At 42.1% G+C, this 23,258-nt stretch overlaps 1 protein-coding gene across 1 annotated transcript in view; it reads right to left on the reverse strand.

Moving 5' to 3' along the window:
• Positions 1-23,258, reverse strand: part of MYO18B (myosin XVIIIB) — a 1,377,385-nt gene that overhangs the window by 508,305 nt on the left and 845,822 nt on the right. Inside the window, exons 27-28 of the mRNA XM_069214702.1 lie at positions 22,816-22,939; positions 8,922-9,122 (exon numbers count right to left, since the gene is read on the reverse strand). Coding sequence (XP_069070803.1) covers positions 8,922-9,122; positions 22,816-22,939 — 325 coding nt within the window. The remainder of the gene's footprint in view (positions 1-8,921; positions 9,123-22,815; positions 22,940-23,258) is intronic.

Raw genomic sequence — 23,258 nt, forward strand, 5'->3', positions numbered from 1 at the left:
CCCTTTGCCTGTGTGTAATTCTGCACTTCACTGCCCAAGACCGCTATGCATTGTATTCAGTCTCCCTATCCTCAAGAAGGTGGGTCAAAACTCACTGTGATTTGGCAGCCCCAAGGGAGACAGGCCTAGAGGACACATGTTTATACTGGTGGAGGCAGCAGAAACTCTGCCAGTGTACGTATAGAGCTTCAACCAGCAAGAAATAGAATGGATCAACTACAGGTTTTGTGGTAGAGGAGGGCAGGAGCACAATTGAATAATGGTGGTGCCCTGCAAACTCTAGGGCCCTAAGTCTTCTTGTTTTCACTTTGTATTACAGAATTTGTAATTTTTCAGTGTCTACTGGGGAAGCACATTTCAGCATGCAAGGGAGAAAATAGGATGAGATACTTACTCCTGAAATGAAGCAAATGAGGTTAGAGCTGCCAAATTTGCCCTCGGAAGCGTTCTGACTGGATGCAGCAACACTCTTCCCTAAAGCAGAATGTGTAATGTCCAGGCCCCAGATAGGCAAGAAATGTGTGCAGTCCATATGAAGGCATTTAAAAGTAGGACCAGACTTACCATTATGCCACTTTGATATTTTCTCAAGAGGCTGCAGGCTAGTGGGCTGGTTTCAGAGCAAAATGGTTAACCTTGAATCAGCAAAGCCAACAAGGACCAATCACATTCTAGCTGTGACCAACTGAAGTGCTGGACAGGGTTGAACATTTTTGCCAAGGCAGATTTTTGTGTTAAATTCAACACCGTCGGAAAGTAAACAAAGGTGCCTAAATACTTTGAACTAAAAGCTATTCAGGCAGTACTAACATCTGAAATTAGTGCTATGCAGTGGTTACAAGTTATTTCCCTTGAAGAAAAGGGTAACTTAGAGCAAGGCGAGCATAGGATATGGGCTAACCTTAACTTAGAGAACATTCAATGACGAAAAATTAATTTTCATTACTTTCTGGCAGCACTGCTCTTTCAATTTTTGAACTTAACTGAATTATGCACAAAAATAAAATTTTCTGAGTAAATACAGATAAAGTTGTTTGACAGCTAGTTCACCACTAGGTGCTTTGTTACAAGAAAGTACCTTCTAACATTGATTCTCAACATATAACAAAACACCATTAAATGTGCTTCCTTTTTAAACCGGTAAATGTGCTGCACGGGCTCCTCGTCGCTATACACGGGATGACTTGTCTGCGCAGCTGCAGAACACGACTGCGACTAACTAAAGCGCAAGACCAATATTTGCAACCAGTGCCAAGTGCTATCAGGAAAAAAGATGTGGCGATGCTGTTATCAATTACAGACAGATCATTCTTGCATGCTGCATTACAAATGAGTAGGAGTCTCCAGCCTCACCAAAGGTCTGCGCAGTAGGGTCGGCATGACTAAAGAACTGAAAGCCAGGACCCGGATAAATGATAATTGACTTTCAGGAAGCAGCAGCGGCATGAATCCTTTGAAAGACATGGTGACCTCATGTCCACTTCACTGGACTGAAAAGGTCACACAAAGAAGAAAGAAATAGTTCCTTGATTCATGATCATACACCAAAGCTCACCACTGTCTGTCTGAAGCTGTGGCCTGCTGTCGGCTTTGCTGAGTGCCATGAGTCAATGGGTAGCAGTCATACTGGTGGACTGCGAAACATGTTGAGTTCCAGACATTCTGTTCCATAGTCCCAGAAAGTCTGCATAGTGGCCCAGACCCTGATTTGAGGCCTAGCAATGAGGTCGGACACAAATCGGGGTCCATGCCTCTACTGGCCAAAGACAGCGTGGGCTGGATGGTAGCCTGCAATCGTTCTTGGGAAGTGGGCAGTGTTAGACCATGAAGAGGCCTGAGATGGATGGCATACAGGTGAACATTGAGAAAGCAGAAAGAGGGAGAGTTAAAAAATAATCAGGATGATTTATTTTACCCAGTGACTTTCACTGAAATGGAGGCAATCTGGGACAGAAGAAAGCTAAATTAAAGCGAGTTTTGGCTTTGAAAATTGTGATTCTCCCACTTGAATTAGGTTTGTCGCCATCTATGAGGTAGAGGGTATGCAGCTAAGACTTTAGCCAGGCACGACGGTAATGCTGAACATGAGTGTAAATCCTGATGGGTAATCAATGGAACTGAAGTAATACAGGGACATTGCATGCAGAGCAGACAGAACATAAATGATGATACCAGTGCAGGATAGAACCCGAAAGGATATGAAAAATCACAATTGAGACTTTCAGTCAGAACGATGGCAAGAGAACAGGTGTAGTATAATGTCCCTTAACAATCCAAGACAATGTTTGTTCTAGGAATATATCTTCTTTATTGTCACCCCTCTGCATCCTGACAACAACATCAGCTACCAGCAGATGAATGCCTAACATTCCATGTTCACCTATTCATACTTAGAATATGGAATACTATACTATAACCTGATATATTCCACTTCAGACACCACTACACATTTACATAATACATTCCTATAACATTTCTATGACAATAGGTATATACTGTATATACTACAAGTCACCACAAATGAGTCCCAGTAGCAACTACCAGCACAAAACACGGTTTATATGGGTGAGCTTTGTATACATATGCCTAAGTAGTTATTAGAATTAAAACAAATGCTATAAACTTTGGCTTCTTGTGGAAACTATGTAAGAAATGTATGCAAAAAAAAAGAGTGGCTTTGCTTGGCCCAGGGTGGCGAGAGGAGAACAATTGAGGGGCGCAAAGGACAGCCCGGGCAGTGAAGATGGTGGCCACAGAACGTTGCTGACTCTGGGCACAGAGTAGCTATAGCCCGCTGGTGCGGGCCGGTAACACCAGGGGTCAGGAGTTGTGCCGTTACAGCAGTTTAACTGCCTGAGCTGGATCGGGCAACCTAGCCTAAAATGGCCTGCGCTTCTGACTGCACCCTGACAGAGGGGAGAACCAGGGCCCAGGAGATGACTGTGTCCTGTCCCCACTCACCACGCCTGGGGAGGCTGCTACCCATCCTTATATCAACTCTGCAGACCTGCGATGACAGATGGACACAACAGTAAGGTGACCATAGGGCCTACCCTGCAGCCTACAGCATCCTGCTCTACAGGGGACTCTTGCTGCCGTGTCATATCCGGATGGGGCCTAGTGAGGTGCACATTACCCTTCCTCGTGCCTGTCCTCAGTGCAGCCAGGCTCCTGTGCTCCTGGGGGGTGCCACCCTTGGGGGAGATTACTTTAAGGCGTTTCTTGTTGCCTCACCCCCAAAGGCTGCTCAGGACTTTCCAACTGCTCCTGACCAACCTGGGCCTCCCTGAGAGTGGGACGACTGGGCCCACACCGGCTCTAAAGCTCAGGAGGCGAGATGGAAACAGGGCTCATTGGATTTCGCCCTATAGGACTCAGTGATGATACCAGTAAGAGATGGACCTCTTGTTAACTGGGAGGGGCTGCTGCTGCTGGTCAAGACAAACTGGCCACTGCTCACCCCCTTGCTGGCCCCACTTGACTGTCCCTACAACTGTTACTAAATCAACCAGCTCATTCATTGATGGACATGAGAGGGTGTATACTTAGAAACAAATGTGATGCACTCATAAAAAATAGCCTTTGCAACATTCTTGTGAAGCCATCTTATTATATCGCATTTCTTTTGGTGATGCTTTTGAGATGGTTAATTGTGTTTCTTAAATATATATTCTTCTCTTCTTTGTCTCTTTCTCAACACTTGGTTAAGGCAGCAGTAACTTTCTTTTTTCCGGATAACATAATCTTGAGCACTTTTTAGATGAGAGGGTGATATTTTATATTACTCATGAATCTACGTATTTGTTTTAGAGACTCCATTTGATGAAATCTCAGCCCTGAAGAAGTCGTTTGGGTAAATGTCCCAGGACGAAACATGTGTTGGCTGCTATGGTTGTTCTTATCGACATTTCATATTTCATCAACTGAAATTTTTGGAGGACTGAAATACACATTGACTTGTCTTTCTATACACCATGGAGCACGGTCTATCATCCAGGATAATCTGAAGTTTTTCATGAATAAACTCCAAAAGAACTGAACATCACTATTGGACTGTTCTTGCGATATAATAGGATGGCTTCACAAGAATGTTGCAAAGGCTATTTTTTATGAGTGTATCACATTTGTTTCTATGTTTGTATGTGTTTACTTAGTAAACCAGTTAGGGATTAGGGGTGTTCCCCTGTGTTTGCACCATTTACTTACAATATAAAACTTTCATCCCTGAGCGCCCGTTCTTCCCCCCAATTTCACACCCTACTAGATTAATTTTAGAGGGTGTATACCTGGCTGATGTTTGTTCTTACCTGAAATCTCCACTTTATCTGATTAGTCCCTTGCTGCATAGAAAAGACTTTGTAGGGGTAGCTGGGACACATCAGAACAGCACCTATTTCAGGGCGGACTACAGAGGCACCCCCTATCTGGACAGCTCTAGAACAGTGGGTGTCTGCAAACTTGGGTAGCCCTAGCCTTGGTTGGTAGGGAGTCATGGTGATGGCTTGCACTAAGAAAGTCCGCACCTTAAAAGACATGTTAACCAAACCCCCTGGTCCCAAGATGGAGGATGGGTCTTCTCTCCCCAAGCAAATGCACAAGCCAGATGGAGAAGGGAGCGAGAACCCAGTCACTCGCACATTCATGGAAGCCCTCTTTGCCTCCCTTAGAGAGGACTTGCAGATGGTGAAGAGGGATCTCTCGTGGGGTTCAAAGTGGTCAGGTGCGAGGTGGCAGAGATCAGGGACAGGGTCTCAACCCTGGAAGATCACGAGATTGTCGGGGTGAGGAATTAGAACAACTTCAACAGGAAGTCTTGCGTCTCTGTGAACAACAGATCTATCTACAAGCCCATGTGGAGGATTTCGAAAACCAGTCTTGAAGGAATAATATACGGATTTGGGGTGCACCCACTGGTGTGGAAGGTTTGGATATCACTACTTATGTCAAAGCCCTGTTTCTCCAGATCCTAGAGACAGCACCCGGAAAAGACATCCAACTCAATAGGGTCCCTGTTGTGCACTGGAAATTCACAGCCGGCTGATCTTCTGGCTTGCGTCCATGACTTTCAACTCAAAGAATCGCTCTTATGCAAGGCCAGAGAAAACCACCCGGTGACATTTCGAGGGCATATCCTGGTCCTGTATCAGGATCTATCAGCTATCACCTTGCAAAATTTCCTTTTTCTTTTTCATCCTTTGTGTCAGACGAATTATATTTGGCCCTGAACAATAATAAGTTTCAACTAAAGTCATAATTTGGATTGGTGTAAATACGAGGTAACTATTAAAAAATATGTGTTTTCTATTAAGAATTGAATTCTGGACTATTAGGGTTTTTTCCCGTGTTATCATTGTGGTCTTTTTTCCTTAGTATAAATCAAAACACTTAAGCCTTGATAGTGGAAGGTATAAAGAGCACTTGGGAAGGTCTTTACTTGTATGGTGCAATATGTGTGGTCACTATTTTTTGCATGTGGGCACTTCAGCCTTTGACAGAATATTTGGTGATTTTTTTTAGTGGGTTCCCTTTTCACAATTTTGCCATATCACAAATTTGGAGCATTTTGGTTCTCATGTTTTATTTTATTTTGTGTTTGTAAATTGTAGCCCTGAAGAAGTCGCACAGGAATTCAAAAGGAGACTTCCCTAGACGAAACACGTGTTGGCTGCAAATGATTGTTGGCTGAAAATAAGCTTGAAATGGCTGGATTTGTATTATCAAGCCGCATTATTTGTGTCACTATATATAGGATAATATTATGAAAAAAATTCAATTATTTTTTATTTTCAATTCTTTGCAAATGTTTCATTTTGGTTGTATTCTAATTGTTAATTCATATTGGTATCATTTCGATCAAACTTTGGATAAATATTTATATCAAAAACATATTGTATATGGACTGTTGTATCCTTAACAAACTGTGGGTTGATATTTCTTTTGAATGAGAGAGTTGCCACGCATCTTTTGTTCTCAATGGAAACTCTACCTACTTTCATGGTAGGGCCGTGTTGCCACACTGAAGATGACTGTATTACCAAGGATATTGTTACTCTTTCAGGCCTTGCCGATTGATCCTCCTGTTGGCATGCTTCTGTCCTTGTAGCGTGAATTTCAACGCATTGTGTGGGCAGGTTAACGTCCTCAGTTGAATTGAGCCCTGAGCTTTCGGCCCCCAGCAGAACAGGAACTGTGAATCCCAAACTTTTTACAATATTTTTAAACCACCCACCTCCAGGGAGGATTCAGAAAAGCAGTGGTTGTTTATGGACCAGACAATTGTGGGCACCTTCCTATGGAAGATTCTGTTCCCCTGCTTGCCCAAAACGACCGTGGGGGCCTGTACTCCTCACCAGTCACGATTCTGGTAATGAAAGAGTGGGACCAGGTGGTGAATCGAAAAGCCTTTTGTCCATTCCACCCACCACTGACTGTCATAGTTGACAATGTGTCCTTTACACCGAGCATGGACTGATTGCCTTTTGCCACTGGCTGACCCCAGGGTGTCGCTCATCTTGACACCTCTTTGATGAAGAAGGCCCAGTCACCTTGAGCAATTACAAGCTGACTATGCATTCTCGAGATAGAGAGGATGAGTCAATTGCAGATCCACCACTGGGTGTTGCAACCGGCAAAACAGGAGGGGACACAGAGATCCCTCACAGCCTTTTGAAAGGGGCTCTTGATGAAATTCACAGCTAAAGGTCTTATCAGAAACTTGTATGGCAATTTCCAAAAAAACCCTGTCCTGCTCGAGTTACATGGGAAAAACACTGGGAATCAGAACTCTAAAGGTCTCTTACGACGAAAGAATTGGAGGAGGTATTTTATAGGGTCTGGCACACTGCATGGAACATGACTGGTGGGGAAACTGCAACCAAAATCGCCACATATTGGTATTTTGCAAGGGGGGGGGAAACATAAAAGTGACGATAATCATAGCTCTGGTTGCCGGAGGCAATGAGGATACCCGGGGACATTAGTACACTTGCTCTGGGAGTGCCCAAAGTTGCCACACTATTGGGAGAGGGTCCTGGGGGATACAGACATGCACCTCGACAAGCTGCTCCCTCAATTTCCCACCTACGTCCTCTTGGGACTTCCCAGTGCTCTTACATACCCTCTTAAATCTCACGGGGGCAACAAATTGGATTGTCATTGGGAGCGGCCACTCAAAACATCCACATTCATTGGGGCACTGACACTCTTCCTACTCACCTGGGATGGCTCCACCACTTGTGCCATCTGTTGCGTATGGAGAAGCTTACCATGACACTTAGAGCTCAGGGTGATTCCTTTCATGAACTCTGGGGTCCATTCCTGGCTCTCCTTTCCAAGGAGTTTCGGGAGCTGACTTGCCCTACATATCTCCGACTTTTGGAATTTAAAGATACACCAGCTCAGTCATAGCCCATGGGAATACATAAGGGGTTTCACATTGGTTAACTACCTGCAACAACATTTTGACTTCTAGTTTCGTGAGCTCCCGGGGAGGAAGATGTAGGTGGGGGTTTGATACTTATTGTCTGCTATTTCAGACGTGTAGACCTGAGATACTGGGCGCTTCTATTGTTATGCTGGAGATTTGCTAAGCAAGTGTATATCTGTACATTGACATGCTGATAATGTTACTAATAAAATGATTTGAACCATAAAATATTTTCTTGCTCTAGTAAAATTGCAATGGTAGCAATCGCCTAAATGTATATTTTTATATAGTCTTTAAAAAAGCAAAGGTGAAAGTGGTATTATAGGTAAAATGTAACATTTCATTCTAAAACAACACTGAAATTCACCAGTTTTAGTTAACTAAGGTAACAATAACTTGCACTTCCACCAGGCAGGTGATGTCATAAAATATGGGATGAGTGATGTAATATGTGAGGTTGTAAGCAGAGCATGGTGATGTTGTAAGTGGAGAAACATATTTTCACCATAGAGAAACAAAAAACGCTTTTAATGCTACAAATGCCCTTTGCATTTCAGTGCTTCGTGTGGAAATGAACACATGGGAGTATGTCAAGCAATCTAAAAGTTGTAGCTTTCCATGAGTACTCTAGGAACAATTTGAGAATTAGTATAAAGACAGACATTTACTCAAACCATAAGCATACGCTGATGTCTACACATTTCAAATATTGTTTTTTTAGATTCAGTCAATGAAGGTCTCCTTCAGAACATGGCAGACTGTCACAATTATGACAAGGGGGTGGAAGCCATTTCTGTAATACCTGAATACCTGTCACTAAGTGCACATTTTGTGTTCCAGATATTTGCATGTAGTTCAAGCAAAATATTCACCCAAACCCCATTTCGTACGCATGTAATACATTTTCTGAATTAGCAAATGCACAAATATATATATTTTTTCATTTACTCTAGCACAGAATAGTAATGTAATTTTCAATCTTCCAGTTGCCTGGCAAATTAGGTTGTCAGTTTATTTTCACTAATACATTTGAATTTTTCTGAAATGTGGATATGAATTTCTCAACCATACTTGGCAGTTAAAGTTGCTGGTGGGGCCCACAATCACTCATTTTTGGGGACTGACACTTATTTTCCGTCATCAGACTTTGAGGCACAGCACGATAGAGAAAGGAAAGGCGGAGGATGAGAAGGATGGAAAATTCGTGACAAAGGAACATGCAAGAGCGTCATAAAAGGGCAATGAGTGTCTGTGGGTGAATTAAAGTATCATGAGGTGGCATCAAGACTAGACAATCTTGGTACTCGACCTGCCAACTTTCAGTAGAGACAGCGTGGGCTTGTAAGCAAATCTTTGGGTACTGGCACTTTCTGTTTTACAAAGCAAGCACTGCCTGCACCCTAGGTGTTGTCTTCCAGAGCAAGGATCACAGAGAGCTCATAATTCGTGGTAAATGATGACAGACTATAGGTGTACCCCTTTTGCAGGATATTACCTGTTCGAGTTGTTGAATAGCATTGGCTTGCTCGGTCAGCTGTTGGTTTTGCTCAGATGCGCTGGCTTCCAACTCCCAGACTCTTTTTCTCAGCGACGCTACTGCATTCTCATCGAGTGAGTCTGATGATGAGAGCTCATCCACCTGCGTCACAAGTATCTCGATCCGTTTATTTAGCTTCTCTGTTTCCTTTTCCTTTTGCTGTAAGAAAAAAATAAAGTCAATGTTATGTAACTGGCTTCCTTTCCCAGTCTCCTACATTTTTGAAAAACAGAGAAAGTATTTGTTCAAAGAACTGAAGAAAGATTGGGACGTATTTATTTATATATATAAGTAACTTGATCCAATGAATAAGACCCTGTTAGCTTAAACATTCAACGTTTTTCCCCCACTCTTCTCCATAGAAACTGAACAAAACACCAGCAACTGACTTCCAAATTTGGCCTTTTTGTTCTTGGCAATTCGTCTTTGAATTTAATTCCTAGAACCCAACAAGCACATTCTTAAATTTTGATTCGCATATCAAAACTCAATAGATTCACGTCATTATCATGGTGTTGATATGTTACAGTTAACCAATCACTTGGATGGAAGGGCCGTTAAGATCCTTTATGAAGGAAAGAGAGCGGTTGACCATGAAGAAGAAAAGGAAGAGATTTCGGGCAACTGAGAAAGCTATTTGCCAAAGAGATCTTCAATGGCACCTATTTCCCAAAACCAAGTGGCTGCGGAAGTGACATTATTTATCCAAAGGGGCCAGGGTAAGGACAAGACGTGGAAACTACAGACAGTAAATAGAAGATAGAAACTACCAACTCAAACTATTGTTTTAGGGCTCTGACTAGTAATTTGAAAGACAGACATACTGTAGGAGATGCACACAGAATCAGTAAGCGAGCTTGAACAGGTGACTAAAGTGAAGCTATGGTTTCCTGAGACTTAAGGCCTGATTTAGAGTTTGGCATGATAGGATTACTCAGTCACAAATGTGAGAAAGAGATATCCCGTTCACCGTATAACAGTTCCATTTTATCCTATGGAAATAGTAATATGGTGGACGGGATGTCCGACATGTTTGTGATGGAGTAACCCATCTGCCAAACTTTAAATCAGGCCCTTAGTTCTAATCCTGTAATAGAAAGTGCCCACAATTTTAGGGATTCTGGCAAAATACGTTTATGACCGTCTGCTTCCAATCTGATAGTGAATACCTACGTGAACATATTAAATAAAATATGAGGTTGCATATGTATTTGATATAATCTACAGAACTGCTGTATGTACTGTCCTTCAGTGTCAATCTCAGCCTTGCTGTTTTTCTGTAATAAGAACATGAAGCATTCAGTAGTTTGTAATACACTATTACAAGTGATTTGTGTTGCCATGTGTTCAAAGGACAAGGAGGCCTTCACTCAGCATTAAATAATTTGATGCACATGAGCCCAATGAGCAGCAAGTCTGTCAAAGAAATAAAGAAGAGGAGCCAGGAACGTGACTCTTCTTCACTTCACCAGTAAAATAAATTATTTTTGTGTCTCGAAATGACCAGAGCTTCCGATTCCTGAAGGCTGCATAGGCAAGGATTGCAATTATGCATGAGACCTTCAGTAAATTGTGTCTTTTTAACCTACAACAAATTGCATTCTGGAACATGACGTTTTGTCACAACATAGAAAAATTCTACATGCAAAATTCTGAAAAAAGGCAGGATCAGCAAAAGATGGCACAGATAACACAGGAGAACTTGTCAGCTATGTAATGTATTTTTAATAGGAGAGGTCATAAGGTCCACATAGTGTTTGTGATAAATTAACTCATTATTGCATATTATGAAGAATATCAAAGGTGAACTCAGAATTCTGCATATTGTGCCTCCATATAGTACCGAAACTCTTTTGTGACGTGCAATGTCCCTGTAATGTACAGACAGGAGTACTTCATCCTGTATTTAATATATTATTTTTGCAAATCACTATGCCCCTGTCCACTGCCCCATAACCCCAACTAATCACATCCCAGTTCCTGTAATTTGGAGCATGAACACTCAATAATAGTTCTTGCTTCTCCTGCAACAAAATTCAACTCGAAGCTAGGTCAGCGTTACTTCAAAAAACTAAAATGAAATGAAAAAAAGCAAGAAATGCTACAAATTGACGTTTGGTTTCAGTAAAACAATGTCATTACTAAGACTGTATATAAATCTGTAATACATTTCTGTGTATGGGTTCAAAGGCCATAAGGGGCACAACAAGCCTAACCTCCAGATGGATGGGGCATTGGGGCCTCCTGTATTGTCATCCGTAAAACAGCAGAACACAATTTGATTACAGACATGTAAACGATTTTGTGCCATATAGAATTAATTCTTCTGGGTCACATGTCAGACACTCCAATACTGGCATATTGCATTCTCCTTAACAGAACCGATTGCGTATTTGAACAATTGTGCCACAATCTTGTGTCTCCATTTATCAAATAATTTCTTGTGGAAGAACTTGTCATACTGTAACATGAGGCAGATATTTAAATGTTTCCATGGTTACTCTTAGCTTCTAGTCCAGTTCTTTATGCGTGTGAGCTAAAAAATATAAGTCGTGAAAAAAAGGGAGCATATCTTTGTAGAGAGATTACAAGTTTATTTGGGAATAACTGGACTGTGTACCTCTCTCAATCTCTACATTGCATATTTTGTCACTTTAATTGTTTGTTACATCTATGATTAAAGGGGACGGGGTTGTCAGGGAGATGAAACTAATCAAACGTGATGGAGAATAGAAACAGTATTACCACGCAGTGTGAAAAGATCCTCGTTTTTGACGACTCCAGGCTGACCTTGGCTGACTCCTGCTGCCGGAAGTGATAACTGAGTAACATGTTAGCCAAGGATATAATCCTTTCTTCGATGTTGACATCATGTGATGATCATCGTGCTACTGCTCCTGTTCACCCCTGTGATGTCCTCTAAAAGTAAAGCATCTGTGGATGGCCAGATGAGAACGACGTCTCCATGGACCAGTCAGATGAGCTCAAAGCATGGAACGGTGGTAATGTCACAATGGTACATTCTAGTCTGCCCCAAGCAGCTGCCTGCCTTTTGTGGCTAGTGCACTGATGCCAGATTACCATTGTTCCTAGTCCAGGGCCCTGATGAGTGAGCGGTCGTTAAAGGTATAGCCACGTTTCCTCAAATCGTACCTTGGCATCTCGAGAAAAATGTTGTCAGGATTCAGTGAAGATATCTGCCTTTTTACGTCTATCTATGGGACCTAAGTTTAGCGTTAGTCACACAAGAGCGGGTAAAATACCTGGTCTGTATGCATTACGCACTATACTAACGTAGTATGTTCATTGTACAATCTATCTGGGCTCTATTGTGTTATGACCTAAGAAAATACCCCAGCATGTATCTTTCTGTAGTATGTTAATTGGTTCATGTCCTAAGACTTGCTTTTGTGTTCCTGTTTGGAACCCATCTTCATTGTTGGCTGTAATCTGGTTCTAGAACTTCGGTCACGATTTCAGTTGACCGTTGTTCTTGGAGCTGGACGCTGCTGTTTGTCGTGGGTCCTTCCCTAAGACAGAATAAATACTTTTCTTCACTTCAACCTGTGTCTCTCTTTTCGCACGATGCGCACAGCACCCCAAGAGATCCCAGAACTAAACTTACACCAAGATGGATGCTTCGTCTTGTACAGGGGAAATGTACTTCAGCAACTTCAGAGGACAACTCTTCTTTAAGAAATGGAGTTGCTAGTAAACAACTGAAACAGAAAGATGACTATCATCACAGGAAAAATGCTAAACATATTGATTTGTGTGTAAATGATTGGGTTTTGATCAAAAAACCTTTTAAAGTGTGCAAAGGAGAATTTAAGTTTTCATTACCTTCAAAAATTGTTAAGATCACAAAGGCATCTGTTTTATTAGAATGAAAAGGCTGGTGGAACAAGAATAGTGTTATTCCGGTTGCTGCTGAACAAGTACAGATCTTTAATGACATGTATCGCTTAAAGAATGGTGAAAGTTCTATGTTATCAACTGAGGTTGAGAATTCTATATTTAAGGATTCTGAACGAGTCTGTATCTCCTGATGGAAATTTGTGTGGTACTGTTGCATCAGCCAGTGGTAATTCTTCCAGTAAGACCCATGATGATGTTCACACTGCTGATGAATTTGCACCACAGCACAATATGGTTGGCGATCAAGTTTCGGATATCGCTGACGCCTCATCAAAACCTGTAACTTTTTTTCCTGAATAAAGGAGGTGATCTAGTATGCTAATTGGTTCATGTTGTAAGCCTTACTTTTGTGTTCCTGTATGGAACCCATATATGGAACCCACCTTCATTATTGGTTGTAATCCGGTTCTAGAACTTCAGTCACAATTTCAGTTGACCTTTATTCCTGGAACCAGACGCTGATGTGTTGTTGTGGGCCCTTCCCTGAGACAGAATAAATTATTTTCTTCACTTCAACCTGTGTCTCTCTTTCCTCTCGACGCGCACGGCACCTTATACTACACTTCCAAAAAACATTCACTAGCAGATGGTATGTGTTATATTAGTTCATCATACGACACATTATTTTTGTTTAAAGATTTATTCTTCTGACTCAAAACCACTGGCTTCAGCAGGGCGGCCAATGTCGTTCTTCACCTAACCGTCTCCCTCCCACATCTCCCCACATTCTATATGTGAGATCACAAGGATCAGCGATCTCATCACATTCTACAGGAAAGGCCTCGTGCAACAACAGATAGGTAAGCGTAACATGTATAACACAACACCATCCTCCCCTAAATATAAATACTAAAACGTACTATTATATCTATAATAAATTGCACAGTTATCAATATGCAACATATACTATATAGCTACAATAAATTGCAAAGCTATTAATATACATGAATGCACTTTATGCCATTTGAGACTATATGACAAAGTCATCAAAACATTTGGGTTTCATACTCAGCCTACCAGACTTGATAATCTTTTGTGTACTATTCTCCTTAGTACTACTGGCACAGATTTCCTACCTTTCTCTCAGTCGATCCTCCATAGGAGACTGATTGAGATCTCTCATTTTTCTTGGCCTAGGTATATCATCGTCCAATCACATTGTTTAGCCTCAAGCCCATTTGTCCTTGCTCCTGGAGTCAAATCTGGGCTAATACCTTTGAACAATACTAACTTCTTCGCATGCCACACTTTTCCATCACTGAGTAGAGCAGAGTTACAAAGAATTTTGATTACCTTCGAAGATTCAGAATATCTGCTCTCCACCTTACTCACAGGTCTACCTTTTTTCACTTTCACAACATCCCCCACTCTGAAACTCACCTCCTTCACACCATGCAAACCATCATATCTCTGTTTATATTTCTCTTGCCCTGATGCCATACAATTTCTCACTCTTCTCTGTGACTAAATAACTCTCTTGGTGTTTCCTAACCAACCCTTATTATCCTTTCTATGTGGAGATCTTCCTCATTAATGTGAAGGGGCAATGTTTAGTTGTTTCACATAGCATCATTCTATATGCACAAATGGTTTTCTTAAACTTATTTTCCCAATCCAAGTTGTTGCTGCTGGATAACTCAATTATACCTTTTATTACTCTATTGTATTACACAACTATTTCATTCCCCTCTGGATGATACAGGGATGTGGTTTTATGAAAGATACCAGTTGTGTTTATAAATATTTGGAACACATAAGAAATGAACTGCTCTCCGTTGTTGCTAATTATCACTTTAGGTAGACCTTTCAGCTTTATGTACTACTTTGATCTCCAGCCATTTGGATAAATGATTTAGCATTACTAGTACAAGTTTAGATATTCCATGAATATCCCATATACGACTGAAAATGTCTACTCCTACTCTTTCCCACGGCATATGCAGACCTATCAGAGGATGTAACGGTGGTTAAAATGCAGTCAATGCCTTGTCAGAATTTGTACACAATGCATTCTCTCACCAACTTTTTAATTTCTTTGTCCACTCCCAGCCACCACTAAGATTATTTAACTCTGCTTTTGGTCTTTACTATACTAAGGTGACCTTCATGACATAGATTAACAACTCTCTCTCTCTCTTAACCCTTTAGGTGATTTGTCTGCCCCCTCTCAACAAGAATCCTTCCTCCACAGACAATTCATTCCTTACTTCCCAAAATAATGCTATTTCTTTTTCCAAACTATTCTTCTGTGGTCACCCATCGTTTACATGCTCTATGATCTTAACCCAAACACAGTCCTGTGCTAATGATACTGTCCATGTTTCTGGTTCTATACTATGTAGTTCCTCTGCCAATACCATAGCTATCAAACAATCATCCCAATCACTCTTCGTTTCTTCACTAATAGATAAAGGTAGTCTACTAAGAAAGTTGGATATTTTATTTTGGGTACCAGGGCCATAACACACTACATAGATGTAATCCATTAACTGTATTGATACCCTAGCTATCTTTGGAGCCACATTACCTAACCCTTGTGAAGAAGTTTGTGGTCACTTCTTGCACTCACTTTAGTACCCCAAATGAGCTGACTCAAATTCCTTAATGCCCACATGCATCCCAAACATTTCCTCTCAATGACGGAACTTCTTCTCCGCTAGCCTCAATGCTCGGGACGCAAAAGCAACCACACGTTGCTTACCAACTTCTTGTATTTGGGACAAAACTGCCCCAAACCTTTCCCACAAGCATCTGTAGTGACAATTCCATTTTGTATCAAATCCCTGAAGAGCTTGTGCAGTGCAAATATCTTCCTTGATAATTTCAATATATTTTGGTATTCCTCACACCACCAGAATGTACAACTTTTCTTTTGAAATTGTCTAATGTGAAATATTTTACCCGAGAAGGTTTGCACAAATTTAGAGTAAAACTCTGCCAATCTTTAAAATACCATACTTTATCCTTATCTTGTGGACTAGGGGTGTTCTTTATAGCATCAACTAATTCGGTTTTGGGACTAATACCTTTGCAACGAATCTCATGTCCTAGATATGTTACAGTGTTTTTAGTGAACCTGCACTTAGTTTCTTCAGCAGTTAACCCATATTGCTCCAATGTTTTCAGTACTTCATTCAGCTCTAAATCATATTCCCTTTTGTCTTTAGCCATTATCAAGATATTGTCCTGGAAAAAATAAAATGTTCCTATTCTGGAATAACTGGTACATAAGATGTGGGAACATGGAGGCAGCTGGGACTAGCCCAAATGGTACTCTTTTAAATTGGAAACACCCTATTGGAGTAATGAATGCAGTAAGGTGTTTATTGATGTGGTGTGGAGGCACCTGGTGATAGGTGGGTGTGAGCTCTATAGTAAAGAACCACATCATCCCTTTTTATACTGTAAGCAAATCACTGATAGGGGCAAAGGAAACATTTCTACAAAAATGTTCTTGTTTAACCCATGAAAGTCTACACATAAACTAATTCAACAGTTAGCCTTCCTTTTACCACTGGAGGAGACACCCAATTTGATGATTCCATTTGTTCCATCACTCCACTCTCCACTAACTAACTAACTCACATGATCCTTCACACTCAAAGAAATGTTTCTTAACTTGTATATACAAGGATGTGCATCATTTTTTAAAATCATTTTGTGTACAAATCCTTTAAATTCTCCGACTTTGCCTGTCAACCTTTTGGAAAGTTTGCTGATCACATCCTTTTCTTCTGTCGTCGTTTATTGTGAAAACAGGGTCGGAGCATTTGGGATCAAGCATAATACCTAATTCCCCCTGATCCCACTATCCTAAAACATATGGGCCAAACTCTGCCTCGTACAATTTGCATTCCACCTCTCTCCCTTTAAATTCAAACAATAATTTGCAGAAGCCTAACAGATTTATAGTCTCCCCTGTGAAACTTTGTGGATGATTATCAGATTCCTGCAAATCATGACCTATTTTATTGCAAAATAATTTTGTCCATGCATCTCTGTTAATTAGGTGTATGGTGACCCAGAGGCAGCCACCAATGCTACATAAACTCCTCCAGCCACCAAATCACAAATGTTTTTTTTTCTATTTTGACCTTGTTCTTCCATGCTCATTACTCCTTCCTGTATACAAAAAACATGTGGATTATCTACATCTAAACCAGATTTATCATCATCCTGTTTTCACTCTTCTACAATGCACTTTACTACTTTGGTTTTATGACAAACTAGTTCATAGTGCCCCTTAATCCCACATTTAGCCCTTTTTTTGACCTAGTGCAGGGCATTTTTTATCATGAGCTAAATGAGTAGTGCTACCACAATAGTAGCATTTTCCTTTTAAATCTTCCATTTTCCTATTACATTTTTGTTTACCCATGTTCTTCGTTTCTATATTACAAACATCCTATTCATTCTTTTTGTAAGTCTTCTTTTTGATAATTTTAACTAACTCGTCACCCTCATTTGTTTCTGGAAGATACAACTGCCTTTGCACACCTAGAAGTACGTTTTTACTTGCTTATATTTCCAGTGACCTCCTGTAAATTGGGCTCGCACTGAACTCATAACTTGTCCTGTGAATTTAGATTATTGCAGTTCATTATTACTTGTCCCTCATTAGCTCATCTTCTAACCCACCAGATTTACAAAACAGAGCTAATTTCCTTAATTCAGCTACCTAGTCCGCTACCTTTTCATTTGCTCCCTGCCTCCTATAAAAGTTATATTGGTCAATGGCTTTGCATGCAGCAGGAGCAAAGTATGCATATAAGACTGCTAAAGCATGTGTGAACACATCTCCATCATCTCCAGAACGACGTTATTTTTGCCATGCATGTCACTGATACTGAATAATTTAGTGAGGCACGCAATAATTATATAGTGTGTCTGTCACTGCAGACACATATTCAAATAAATTAAAAGCCAAAGAGTTGCTCTATTATGTCTTTTCAGTATTGTGAACTGCCTCTTTTATGTTTGTTACTAGACAGTATGCTGTGGTTTTCTTTTGAGTCAATAATCCTTAACCCCGCCTACCAAGGAGGAGTCTACAACATATCGAAAGAGTTGAATCCTGGCTTGTGAACGTGCTGTGCTGGGTGCGCTCAGTGAGTCACGCACTGATTCATTAGAAATGCTGGTTTACAGGTAGGATCGTACTCTCCTGACATGCATGTCAGCACTACAGCTGGGCATTGAGTACAGCTTCTCCGGCCTATAACCACGTGCCTGCCTTCTCCTCCCTTTCACCACGCGCCTAGCTCGGATGGTGCTTCACGCGCTGTCTCCATTTGCTTCTCCTCGCACATGTTGAGTACAGTTTCTCCTTGCGCTGCCTTTTGACTACATGTTCAACTTGGATGGCGCTTCAGGCGCTTAGAATGTTTGCCTTTTCAGAAATTATAATGCGTTTCAATGCAATATATGTTCACAAGACCCGTGCTGATGCCAGTACCGCAAAATAAAACCTCGCGCTAAAATAGTTTATGGCTTAATTCGTGAACGCATGTAGCTTCAATAATCTTACTGGAGCTGTAGATGTAGATTCCAAGTGGGTCCAATTATGGTTTTGAGTCACTGGCTGGTAATTTTGTCACATTAATTCACCAAACAACACGTTGTTTCGGGTTAAAGATGTATTCTTCTGGCGCAAAGCCTCTGGCATCAGCTGGGCTGCAAACATCGTCCTTTGCCCAACCGTCTTCTTCCCACATCTCCCCACATTCTATATGTGCGATCTCAAGGGTCAGTGATATCACCACATTCTACAGGTAAGCCTCTACCTCATGCAACAAGAGTTAGATAAATGTAACATGTAACATGTATAGCACAACAGTATGCAACTCAGCGTAAAATTTTAACTAAAGACACAAAAAGCTTGGTCCAAAATATTCACTCTGATAATACACTGAATCATGGAGGTTCTCATTCTTGTGGCAGTAATTTCGCACTTGCACTAGTGAAGTATCAACTCTCCCTCCACAATTCTCCCTACTCTCTGTCTTGGGCACGGACAACCTAACCCTCCATGAGTCATGTCAGAAGTGTCCTACAACTATGGTATAAAGAGAGTAGCAGCGAGAAACGACTCCACCTGTGAGCAGATTAATGTCAAACTTTGAAAACAATCCCTAGCTGGGAAAAGTCAAAAAGTCCAGCAATGACTGTGCGCTAATGATGGAAGAAACTCCCTTTAGAATGTAGGGTCCTCCCAGTGCCTAGCAACTTGCTCACACGATGGTAACCTGTTGAAGATGAGCTCCATGGCATAGATAGCCTCAGGTAATTTGGCCATCATTTGCACGATAATGCTTTGTGCCTAGTTATCAAATTCTTGGGCTCCCCATGCCCTGTCTTTCCTGTTTGGCTGAGGGCTGTGGACTGACAGGGTGAAACCTCCATTTTGGGACAATTTGAGGATTATGCCATATGCCAGGGCTGTCTCTTTGACAGGGACAGCTGAAGATAAAGAAGGGCCCACTTTAGATCACTGCATGGGACCCCTTAATATATCCAGCTCATTGTGCAATACCAGACCTGTGGTATGCAAATACTGATAAACCAATATAACATTTTAATAAATCAATACAGCAAAAGACAGGGTAGGCAAACTGTTAATTACTAGCTCAGTGAGAGCGCCTGGAGTGGCTAATAATGCATAATGTGAATGCTCCCAGCCTGCCTTTAGCTGAAGCTGCAGGCTCCAAGATCACTTAATCATGGGGGACAGCCGTTCAGGGAGACTGGGACCACTTTCAGTTGAAAGAGATTATGGGGGTCATTCCGACCCCGGCGGTCAAGGACCGCCGGGGCCGGGGATGCGGGAGCACCGGCAACAGGCTGGCGGTGCCCCGCAGGGCATTCTGACCGCAGCGGTTTGGCCGCGGTCAGACAAGGAAAACCGGCGGTCTCCCGCCGGTTTTCCGCTGCCCTGGGAATCCCCCATGGCGGCGCAGCTTGCTGCGCCGCCATGGGGGATTCCGACCCCCTCACCGCCATCCTGTTCCTGGCGGCTCCGACCGCCAGGAACAGGATGGCGGTGAGGGGTGTCGTGGGGCCCCTGGGGGCCCCTGCAGTGCGCATGCCAATGGCATGGGCACTGCAGGGGCCCCCGTAAGAGGGCCCCACTTTGTATTTCAGTATCTGCTTTGCAGACACTGAAATACGCGACGGGTGCCACTGCACCCGTCGCACATACCCACTCCGCCGGCTCCATTCGGAGCCGGCTTCCTCGTGGGGAGGGGTTTCCCGCTGGGCTGGCGGGCGGCCCTCTGGCGGTCGCCCGCCAGCCCAGCGGGAAAGCCAGAATGGCCTCTGCGGTCTTTCGACCGCGGAGTGCCCATTTGGCGGCTCCCTCCAGGCGGGCGGCTCCCGCCGCCCGCCGGGCTCAGAATGAGCCCCTAAGTGTTCTGACGCAGTTACTGCTCTTTAGCAGCAGCACCAGCCCTTTCTTCTGGGGGACAAACTCTCAAATCGACTGACTAACTGCACGAAGATTCTGCTCATACACGTTCTCGCTCCTATTTCAACAATAGCAGCTGTCTATATCTTGAGATCTGTCCACCATTCCCTTCAGCTTGTGAAAAACAGAGTCTGCTTGCGTTTTAATTGTTTTGCCTCTAACACTAACTATTCCTAAAGTCTCATGTTCTAAAACAAGCCTCAGTATTAAACACTCAAAGCTGCAGAAACAGCTGCCCACCCACTACTCTGTCAAGCAAACAAACATGCTTGGTCCAATCTGGTCAATGCAGAACTTACCCCTTTAGGGGCAGATTTGAGAGCCCCTAGCGCCTCCTTGTGCCACATTAGTTACATTTTTTTTTTTACACTAATGTGGCCTAACGAGGCCCAAAAACGCGGCACCAAATTTACAAAGTGGTGCAATGCTTGCATTGCGCCACTTTGTAACACTATGTGCTACATTATGCCTGGGCCAGGCATAATGCATGCAAAGGGGCGTTCCCCTTTCAGGTGGGACGAAAACATGGCGCAAAGAAATCTCTGTGTCATTTTGTTTGGCACTTTTAACACCTGCTCGGAGCAGCCGTTAAAAGGAAGCACACCATTGTTTACAATGGGCCTCAATGGACTTTGCAGGATTAGCGTCAACACTTTTGGCACTAATCCTGCAAAGCTCCGAACTAGTGTCAAAAATGTTGACACTAGTTCCCTATCTACCGCCATTGTGTGCCGTACTTTAGATACGGTGCACACATGGTGGTGTTAGGGGGGCGCTGAGGGGAGCTAGAAAAGTGGCTCTGCACTGGGTGCAGTGCTACTTTTCTTAAATCTGGCCCTTAATCTCCTTCCCCTGCGTTAGCAATTCAAAACAATCATATGTCTTGTTTCATTCCACCATTCGATTATTGTTGTGCACCTACACTTTTTAAATGGCTCTGGGTGTACTTGCTAAGTGCTAGCCTTCTACTTAGATGCCCCAGAATGGAGCTAAAACCTTAGCACAATGGGATACTTCTAGCTTTGTGGGACTGGATTTATTTAGTCTGGTGTTAGCCAGGAACTTTTGTTTTTACTATAATTATGTATATATTAAACTCCCTTAGAGAGGCTTTCAGCCAGCCCTCTTCATCCATTGATCTGTTGTTGCGTGGGTCCTGAATATTGCAGAAGGAATATTATTGTGATCAAAAAGGGCGAATTTCACTGTGAGTGAAAACATTCCGCTCTTTGACAAGGAGCACATCCACCCAAAAGTAATTGCCTTCTGTTCTAGGGACTGCCATGACAATGTGAGATCGCGATGACCATTTTTTAAAAACTTTTAGACAACTTTTAGAGATAACGACTAGGGCCTGTCAGCTCTCCCAAAAATAAAGTTTTTCAAAACCAAGACAAAACAATGCCAGGCCTACTGGCTTGCTAATGCTTGTTTTTCCGAATGGTTCTGATGGTAAGACATCTTAGTGTTACCTGGTACTAGACAGATAATCCTCTGTGTTCACGAATAGGCAGCACATAGGGAGCAAAAAGCACCTTGCTGTTTACATTTACTGTCAAACCGACACTAACTGGCAAGTATCACTGGAGATAACCCATAACAATTTGTGTTTTTCGCTTACATGAAATGTGTAATTTATATGAAAGTTTTATGTTATTATTATGCGGAATGCACTTGGCTGGTATCTCACATGAACAATGATTGCGAGAACATGCCTTGCACAAAATAGTGACATAAAATGGCACAAAACATATGCAAACCTATGTTTGGTGAACTGCACGAGTATCCACTTGAGTAATAAACCCTACTACTAGTTGAAGACATCATGCAGATTCACAACTATTTGCACAGGATGTGCTGTGCTTGTGTGCATATCAGGGTCGAACAGGTGTGAATCAGTTTATAAAACAGGCCCAGCATGACTTTAGCTTCAGGATGTAGCTGGGGTGATGTAGGCCTTCACAGTATCTCTGCAATTAAATCTGTGATTCGGGTTCTGCGCGATTGTGCCTTCCCATGCTCATTTCAGTCCAGAAGACAAAGTTGCCCTTGTGCAAGTATGACTAACCACAATCAAGATAAGCAAATGTAGGTGCATTTGGAATATTTGTTTGTTCTCATTTGCACAGAGCTAATTGTGGTTCCTGCAGTCTGTTCTTAGCCTTAGCTAATTTAGGAATGTGTACTTTCTTCAATAGTATTTATAAATAATGAATGACATTTCCCGCCAATGTGTTAAGTTTTTCTGTAGCTAGTGTTAATGAACATAAATCCATTTTATGAGTTCAAGGAAAGTATACATTTAAAGACAAATAAACCGCTTACTATATTTTGAAAGATATTCACAGAAAAACATTTGAAAGGTCCAAAATATTTCATGTTCATTCTGAGACAGAAAGTCCCCCAGTTCGTAAGGCTCTGCGTGACATGTTCTTAAACGAAAGTAACCCAAAAATCATATTGGCCGTTTACCTCAAGTGTGTGTTGCAGTTTTCCAAGTTCCCATCGACAGGTTGTGTTTTCCTGTGTCACCTTTTCGCGAAGGCCCTTTTCGAACGCGGCTTCACCTAAGGCCTGGGCGAGCTGCACGTCGAACCTGTCACAGAAAACATTTAAAATTACCACTCTTCACGGGAGCTGTCGAAAGGATGCTTCCGTGCGTCACGCAAGCGTTATTCAAGGACCAGATGTGAAGAGGGAAAAATAACAGTTTTTGGCAATTTCTTTCACTTGGCCGGCTACTCTAACACGGCCTGTGGTGGCACTTTAGGACTAGCGCCACACTGAGTGATTAAGTATCTATCAACCACTAAGTGCTCAGATAATTCTGCGAATGGTTTTTCGTGTATGTCTCTAGACAACAAATGTTGTCTGGCTGAGCTCTTTGAACACGTGTAACCTTCAACCAAGAGGGG

Source organism: Pleurodeles waltl, chromosome 11 (assembly GCF_031143425.1).
Source record: "Pleurodeles waltl isolate 20211129_DDA chromosome 11, aPleWal1.hap1.20221129, whole genome shotgun sequence".
Taxonomy (NCBI): domain Eukaryota; kingdom Metazoa; phylum Chordata; class Amphibia; order Caudata; family Salamandridae; genus Pleurodeles; species Pleurodeles waltl.